General features: G+C 38.1%; 1 protein-coding gene across 2 annotated transcripts in view; it reads right to left on the bottom strand.

Moving 5' to 3' along the window:
• Window positions 1-418: 418 nt before the first annotated feature.
• LOC139985196 (monocarboxylate transporter 12-like) overlaps window positions 419-9,438 on the bottom strand; it is a 33,883-nt gene continuing 24,863 nt past the window's right edge. The window contains exons 2-4 of one of the 2 annotated variants that reach the window (XM_071999457.1): window positions 6,471-6,614; window positions 4,196-5,029; window positions 419-1,177 (exon numbers count right to left, since the gene is read on the bottom strand). In XM_071999457.1, coding sequence (XP_071855558.1) covers window positions 1,002-1,177; window positions 4,196-5,029; window positions 6,471-6,614 — 1,154 coding nt within the window. In that variant the 3' untranslated portion in view covers window positions 419-1,001. The remainder of the gene's footprint in view (window positions 1,178-4,195; window positions 5,030-6,470; window positions 6,615-9,438) is intronic. The other variant, XM_071999458.1, reaches the window with a different exon arrangement.

Here is a 9,438-nt window from a genome sequence, read left to right as displayed (position 1 = left end):
GAGTGTTGATAACGATCACTTCTAGGCTGTTCGGCATTAGCATTTATCAGTGTGTTCCGTTAATCATGAGGCGGTTTATTACTCACATCGATCATTCAAATTTACTTTTCATTTGCATTCCATTAATTAAAACCAGTGTGAATATCAAATATTTGTAAAAAGGAGTCGAAAAATGTATCAAATATTAAAGAGAAAACAGAATGTAATATAAGAAGTTATAAAGTTTATATATATATATATATATATATATATATATATATATATATATATATATATATATATATATATATATATATATATATATATATACATATATACATATATATATATATATATATATATATATATATATATATGTATATATATATATATATATATATATATATATATATATATATATATATATATATTTGAAGTTTGTTCCCCGCCACTCTTCTCCTCCGTTTAAATACTTGGCCGTCACCGTTTGTTATTTAATATTTAGCAAACTGATCAAATATGTTGTCATGCTGTACGGTGTGGTGCCCGCATAGTTTTAGGTCTACTGGCCAGAACATCCCACAAGGACTGAGTCGGGATCTAGAGACCCCACCTTCCATTCCCTCCCCAAGAAAGCAATACTCAGCAAGCATGAAACTAGCTAGGACTATATGGAATTGATTTAAAAAGAAAAAACAATACCTGTCTTCGTCGGAAGATTTCAACTAAAACTGTATATTTTCGACATCCGGTGGCAAAATCCGGCGACCCACCGGACAGCTTTAGAAAACTCCATTAGGTGACACTCCATATTGTGAGGACCGTCACTGCAAGGTCGCTTTCATTATAACTAATGAGGCGAAATAAATATATTGCGCACAGTATATATCGTGTTAGCGCGGTAGTGCAGATACAGCGCGCGCTTGCTGTATAACTTCTGCCATGTTCAATCTTATAGGCCTATGCCTGCTAATTTATATACACTATTTGCAAATATAGATTTCATTTAACCTATTTAAGTTTCATGAGGGTAACTTTCCCTCTTCCAATGCTATTTCCTCTGTAGAAGTGTCTTTACAGTTGAAACCCTCTGGCTGCCGTAGTTGTAGTACCACAGACAATACTCCTATACCCAGATGTGACACAATCATGGCAGAAAACAGCCAGGTGAACGATGACGTCACGTCCAAAATGGCGCCTGAAAGAAAAAACGAGCAAAACGTCTATTAATCAGAATGAATAACCTTTAAAAACCTTATTAAACAGATGCCCGCAACAGCTGAGTGGACTGCTTCCGACTGTCTTAGCAGTCTAGCTAGAAATATACTTAAATATACTTACAATATATCATGGGCCAAGGCGTAGGAACCGGGGGGGGGGCTGGGGGGGGGGGGCGCCAGCCCCCCAGTGAAAAATGTGGAGGGGCGGAAGTATCATTCCGCCCCCCCGCTTCGCAAGTCAGAAAACCCCTTTTTCATTTCCAAATGAGAAAAAAATCTCATTTGGAGCACCAAATTGCATCTAAGGCCAGGTGAAAATACAAAATTAAGTTTACAAAACGGAGTGGGTGTTGAAGTGTGCTATATTGCACCAAATTGCATCTGAGGCCACCTGGAAATGCAAAAAATTCAAAAAAAGGGTTGTCCCCCTCCCCTTAGACCCCTCCCCCAGGCCGGCCATCGATCTTCAGCCCCCCCCCCCCCCCCACTCAAAAGTACCTTCCTACGCCACTGTCATGGGCAGTACCATAGAGTTCTTACGAATGGATTTTAAAAGACACGTTAGTCGCTGATTTCAAATTAACGCTTATAGACAGAGCGGCGTAGCTATATAGGCACACGAGACAAGTCCTTGAGCTTCCACCCCAACCCACCCCAACCTTATCAGTTTTTGCACACCTTATTAGTGCACCTTTATATAAATTTAAGAAACCCTTCGTTAAACAGTATCTTCTGTTTTTTGTTTGTTTTTCATTTTTGTAAAAACAAGCTACTCAATTTTTATTTATTTTTTTATCTCCTTCCCTTCATAAAGAAATAATTGGAAGTATAACGTTAAGTGCGTTTTGGTTGAAAAACATCCAAATACTGCAAACATTCACATGCCATACACAGAGGAAATTTTTACGGGACCGTGTTGAGATACAACAGTAGTATATATCGTGCTACTCTACCCCCACCCCCATACCCTCCGGGTGTCCAAACGGGGCGAACTCGGGAGTCATTACGCGGGGCTCTTTTCGGGAGCCTCGGTTTTGTTTTTAATTTGTTTTTAATTATGTTTTTAATTAGTTTTATTAAAGCGGGCACCCATTTTCACACGAGGTCGTCATTGACGTTGTTGTCTTTGATAGCAATGGATTTAATTAACTAATTAACTACACATTTACATGTTGTCTGTTATTTGGGGGCCGTTTCGGGAGTTGTGCTTGTGATCTGCTGTTTGAGAGTCTTATCGAATCCCACAATCTTTGTTGGATATCTCCAAGACAGTATATTAGTTATGCATAATACATGGTACATAACGATAACAACGTCGATGACGACCTCATATGAAAACGGGAGCATGCTATCAAAAAAAAGAAAGAATAATTAAAAAAACAAAACAAACGGGGGCTCCCGAAACGACTCCCGAAAAGTATCTCAGAGTGGACACCACAGGGGATGGGGGGGGGGGGGGGTGAAGTAGCACTACATATGCAACTTACAACGTTTTGTTTTGATCCCTTCCCCTCATTCCCCTGAAACCATGCACATCAAAGACAATAGTCCTATACTGCTCTTCAAAATGTGTGTTCCCTTCCCTATTTTTCACTTGTTTCCACTTCATTTAATAACAAACATTTTAAATAGCAAATATTTAAAAATAAAAGGAGTTTAGAGATCTATCGAATATCAAACAGAAAACAGAATGTGATAAAACAATTCAGATGTATGAATAGTTATAAGATTGATTCATAAAAGGTTAACACATAAAATGAATAAACAATGGTTGAACCTTCCGCCCCCCCCCCTTTATGTATATCGGTATATTAGTCTAACGTTATGGTATATAAACCTCGATGTTTATTTCAATACCTTCCACATCGTTAACTTATAGCTATTCAATCAAATCTGAAGTCCGTGTTCGTAATGCCACGATAAACTTCAAACTTGAATTTCAAAGAGTAAGAATGCAATACCCGAGATTGCCCGGGTGATCACTATTTTCAGGGGTAGTTTTCAATCTTATCAAAGAAACAGGTCACGAAAAAGTTTACCTATAACCAAGGAGTTTCCATTTAGATCGAAACTCAGTGGTTTTCGATCTATTAGGAGTTATATTTTGTGGGATAATTTGACTTCTTGGAATTGGTAGAATTCTTAAGAAAAGTGATCTTCCTGGACACTCTCAAAGAGTGAATTTTTACGGTTTAGAATCGTCTTTTTAAAACTTAATCGTGAAAAGAGAGCGTAGTGAGTTATTGGAAAGTTAATCGTAACGGTTATCTCTATCATATAGACCAGGGGTGGGCAACCTTTTTGAATGAATGGGCCAGATATAAGGAGTGAACAAATTGACTAGGCCGCACCTAACCTACGACCTGCTGTTGATTTCAAACCTTTGATTCCGAGGACTTTCAAGCAATTGGTGTGTGTACTTAATCTGTATTCACAAAAGCATACTGTCAATACAGTACAGTACAGTTGGTAATTAATGGGGATAATAGGCCTACCTGACAGCATCATTAGTGTCGATAAATTCTAAGCAGCTAGCTCGTTTCTTTGTGATGATGTCAAATAGATTGATTTTTTTTTCATTTCCTTGAGACATCTCACGGGCCGCAAAAAAAAAAAAAAATAACTGGCGGGCCGCATGTGGCGGGCCGCCGTAGGTTGCCCACCCCTGATATAGACCATTGATGAAGGCCGGAATCGCTGAATCCATGTCTTTTGGGTTTAGAGGGGGAAAGGGCGTTATAGTTTATGTAAGTCTGGTTTAACGTTAAACAAACAAACATGTTCTTGATAAACAAGTAAGGTGCATTACATTAAGAAAAAATAAAATAAAGGGAAACACTTTTATTTCCAGAAATATTTACAAACATTTATGTAACAACGTACTTTATTCAATAACAGATTATGCTTTAGTCGATACCTATGGTCCTGAAGTAAGAATTTCTCAATGACGCTGTTTTGTACTGACTTCTATCACTTCCTATACTTCATATACTTACCAGACAATGATCCTCCGCATTGCATCAATATTCCAGCGTAAAGATAACTAATGGCCGACCCTTGTCGAAGATGATTATTACAAAGGTATGACGGTATCATTCCATTCAATGCCGAATCTGCGTAGGCAATTCCAAAACCACAGATAAAGGATGCAAAGATCAGAAAGCTATAATTACTAGTTACAATGTACACGAATAAACCAGTGCACACTGTGCACGAAGGCAAAAGTGCTCCTGAAATGATTGTCATTTTGTTCATATGAAATATCATGATTGCGAGTAATTTACCACAAAACCCACCGATGCCACCAGCGGTCGAAAGATAAACTGCCTGATGGGACGGATAACCGAGAGACGTTCCAAACGGGACTAAATACAATGCCCAAGCTGTAAAAGTATAATAAAAAATCGAATGGATAACTAGGAAAATAGCAAAATTCGGATGATTCATCACCGGGGAGTGGCTAAATATTGCTAAGATTTTGTAACACACGTTGTTGAAACTTGTATCCGTTGGCATGCAGCCAACGGATTCGCGCAATCTCATCATAAAGGATAACGGTTTGTCTCGAAAAGTACCTCCGCGTTCATCAAAACCTATTGCAGGTTTCAACAGCACTCCACAGACAATACAGTTCCAGGATATGGCTCCTAGAAGTAAATAAGAACTATGTGTGCCGTAGTATGAACGACAATAATCCATTAACGGTGGCATAGCGGATACTCCAATGTAAGTATTCAACTCCCTGGCGGAAAAAGCCACCGAAAACTTATCTTGGAAGTGTTCCAGATACGCCATGAACATCGCGAAATGTAGAAGACCGCCCCCAATAGCTGAAAACAAGAAGATGAAGAAAGGAGAAAATATTAAGTAAATAATTCAAATAAGTGAAACTTGTTACCAAATTCAACTAATCACGGTAATTGACAATAGTTCTTTTTTACGTCTTGATGTCACCCGAAGATGCAAATACTTGTATGGCTTAAGTCTAATAACAGATTCAAATGTATACGATGTAGGTTAGGCCCTGAGTGTTCGACCCCTATAAGAGGGACTCCTTCGGGGTCAATTAGGAATCGAGGATACAACAGTTGATATTTTGGGGGATAGTATAATAATTGTTTTTATTAGGAGGGAAGAACGGTAGCCTTAGATGGTTTTTGTTGAGATGTCGCTATATTTTGCGATATTCTTAGAAAATATTGATTTTGTTTTTAATTATTAGAAAATGAGGGAGGAAAGGACAAATGAAAGCGAGGAGATGGAGAGGGGTGTCAAGGAGGAGAAAAGGATGGTGAAGCTCTCAGCTAAGGAGCAGAAGGTCGTGGAGGGTTATAAAGACTTTGATCACGTGATAGATGTGAGCCAGATCAGTAATGACCGAGTCACGTGTGTGTTGGTACTGAAAACTGTTAAACACCAACAAGTAGCTAATTCGTGGATTTGCGAATCTCAATACAAAAGGTGGGTACATATGACCTGTATCATGTCATTATTCCGGACTTACGATAACAACTTTGAAGTACATGGCCTTTTTTATTGCTGAATCCATGACCTTTGACCAGTTATATTAATGTTTCTAAGCATTCATCCAAACTTTATCATTCAAATATTCCTTTACACTCTATATGGGCATCACACTTTCAGCTAGTTTGTCGTTTGGCATGTGCAAAACAAGCAATAAAACAGTTGTTCTTTCGTTAAATAAAAACTCCCAGCAATTTTGTTCAGTCACCAGAATTTGCCCATTAAATTTAACTTGCAAGTATAGGTAGTACACATTTTCGCTCATTTTGGAATATTGTGGCACATTTTGGCTAATTTTTTTAGTATATGGCCTAATGACCTTAGTTCACCTTTGACCTCTTCCTGCCTGTGAACCGATGATGTCAAAGACTCGGAGGCACTTCATCCCATGCCCACGCGAATACCCAACTAGCTCGGGAGGAGTTTTGCGACAAACTTTTTTTGCACAAAATGGAACTTTGACCTCCACTGTCAGCTATGTCATATATCACACAGATAAAATCAAACTTTAAAGTGTTGATCTGCTGAACACAAACTTTTGATCAGTACGTATTTTATATCACAGACAAATTTTGTATCTCTAATTCAAGAAAAGTAAACCTTCTCTTCTCTTCTCTTCTTCTCTTCTCTGTATCCCTCTCTACTTTCCCTCCCCTACCCATTTCTTTAACTATCGGTGTGCCCGGTTTTAATAACTCACGAAGAAATAATATCCATCCCTCCATATAATTGAATCCCACCTCTTACCGGTAATTCCCATAAATACAGAAAGCTGCCAGAGACTTTCCCCTATTAATCCTTCACAAATAAAACCGAGACCAAATAGAAAGCCCCCAGTCACACCAAGAACACGATTGCTGGCTCCTTTAAAAATAGACCCAGCAACTCCAGCTGAAGAAGAATAAAAAAGAAAAAAAGTTATATTTTCAAGAAAACTTGGAGCTTGGATATCATTAGGAATATTTTCCCCTTTTTATTCGTAAAACGTATTTTGTGATATCAATGTAACCATCTAAACCACATTGTGTGTGTTTGTATCCGTATATATGTATGTTATGTATGTTCGTAAATAGAGGGAGCTCTTACAAAGCAACCATGAATGCATGTGTAATAGCTGGAAGTAGGCAGAATATTCTTCTTTGATAAGAAAGCTGTGGTCGAAGTTTCCTTTGAAAAAGTTAAAGGAAACAGTAAGAATGCAAATTATAGTGGCAATAATTTCCTATTCTGTGTCTATAACCAGTATGTTATTTGTAAATAGAGGGAGCTATTACAAAACAACCATGGATGCATGTGTAATAGCTGGAAGTATGCAGAATATTCTTCTTTGATAAGAAAGATGTGGTCGACAGTTTCCCTTGAAGAAGCAAAAGAAACAGAAAGAAAGCAAATTTTAGTGGCAATAATTTCCTAGTGTGTGTTTGTATCCAGTACGTTACTCGTAGATAGAGGGAGCTCTTACAAAGCAACCATGGATGCATGTGTAATGGAGGGAAGTAATTAACGATACATCCATGAACAACGAAAGGTTTAAACCAGATTTCAGGCGCTTCTCCGAAATATATATGTAGGCCTATATTAAAGTTGAATACAAATCTCATGTTGTTTTTAGTGATCGCGTCCCTTCTATGTTATATCATTGTTTTAGCCGAATTAAAATATTCATCAGACGCATGCGCGGGCAGATGAATTGACCTTTACGTTCATAACTGTGCAATGGGCTATGTATATTCATGAATTATTTACGCTCTCACTAGACGTTGCACCATTTATCAATATATCTCTGTCCCTCACTGTGAAACATCTTTACTGTGTAGCCTAACTTCACTATAACGCGAGAGCAAGACAATTTTGCACGCACATGCTTTCGAGTCATTTTATTTCATTACACTTCTGATCCAATAACATCAAATATACAACAAAAACAAGTAAAAACAGAACGAGGATCAGGGCAACTAAAAGGAAACTAATTTCCCGTAACCCGAAGGTCTGCATTGTCCAATCAAATGGAAAAATTTGAAGTGTACGGAATAGAATGAAAAAGTATTAAAATAACAAAAGATATAAAAATACAAATATTCTTCATACAATATGTAAAAAACAGTTATTGCTCAGTGATAGAGTGGTCGAGGTAGTGGGTTTTAATTGTATGCAAGAATTATTGCAAACAAGCACACAATAATTTGTCTCTAATTTCCTCTTCCAGGCCAGACCAAAGTCTGGGAAACACATTAATAGGGTGAGATCTGAGGAGTTCTGTCCTAGCAGAAATATGTTGAAACAGAAGTGAGTCAGTGTGTCTGGAATTGACATTGATATTAGAGGAAACTTGCACGCAATCAAATTTATTATACAGGCATTTAACAACAAAGGTAATAATAGTAATGTTGAAACGATTAGAGATGGAATACCAGTCTAAACATGTAAGCCTGTGGGTATATGACATGTCGCGGTGCCTAACTCCCAAAATAAAACGTGTAGCATGTCTCTGAATGCTTTCCAGTCTATCCGTCTGACCCTTGTTTTGGAGACCCCAAGCTGGGACAACATACTCAATGATTGGAAGGATAGGAGACTTATAAAGATTAAGCCTGAGCTTATGGCCTAGGCCAGCAGAGATAGAGCGCAAGAATCCCATAAGTTTGAGTGAACGCGAAACACACTGAGGCAATGTGCTATTCCCAAAATGGATTACAGGATATAACCAGCCCTAAATATTTAAAGTATGAGACAGACTGCAACTGACTATCATGTAGCACATATAAGCTCGAGGATTGATAATATTTTTTTCTGGTAATACGCATAACCTTGCTCTTAGTTGCATTGATAGACATCATGTTCATAGTACACCATTCACTGACGAGTTGGGACGCGACTATTACGTGATAATAACGTCATCCTTTTCTTGGGAATGAGCCTATAGGAGAAATTTTCAAGACGTATCGATCTTGAGAAGAAGCACACCTCTAGGTTGATATCTTGGACGACAAACAAAGTTTTCCAGGAGTCCTGTATGATTTTTACAATGTCGGCTGGCGTCTACACGTGGCAGAAGATGAACCCCACATTGTGAATGAAGTCACCAAGCAGAGTACCGACACAAAACATTATCATCACATTTTTAAAAGAGCCTCTAAACTATGATTTTATAACGTTAAATGTGGTGTTATAATAACGTCGGCATAACGTTTTTATGATATATTAATATTATTAATATATTATTAATGTTGCAACTCCTGAAACTTTAGAAAGACGGGACAGTTTCATCAACAAACTTGACGACGCTTTTCGAGAATTTCGTCGTCGTCGATCAAGTTATTATTTGGAAGACGGTTGCTCCGTCTTTTATCACAAACGAAAGCAGCCCGAACGAAAGCTATAGGAAAGAAACTGCACTGTCGTCGAGTGGGCGAAAAGCCGTTGAGAAGGCAGAAAGACTGGGTAAACCGTGCCAGCAACGTATGGACGAACCCATGACTCGAATCCCTTGGGAGGTAAGCGCTACGTTGTAGTGAAACGTTATCGAGGTGTATCGTATGGTGGGCCATCAGTCTTAAATCGTGGGAGATCGACTTATACCGATTTAAATCGACATATACCAATTTCCTTCGACTTATACCAGTTTCCAGCAGCTTAAATTGCTTTCTACCGATTTAAATCGACATATATCAGTTTATATTCGACTTATCATCGATTTAAATCGACATATACCAAT

This window comes from Apostichopus japonicus, chromosome 17 (assembly GCF_037975245.1).
Source record: "Apostichopus japonicus isolate 1M-3 chromosome 17, ASM3797524v1, whole genome shotgun sequence".
NCBI lineage: Eukaryota > Metazoa > Echinodermata > Holothuroidea > Aspidochirotida > Stichopodidae > Apostichopus > Apostichopus japonicus.
The sequence above is the reverse complement of the archived record's forward strand: the minus strand, read 5'-3'. Positions and strand labels throughout refer to the sequence as shown.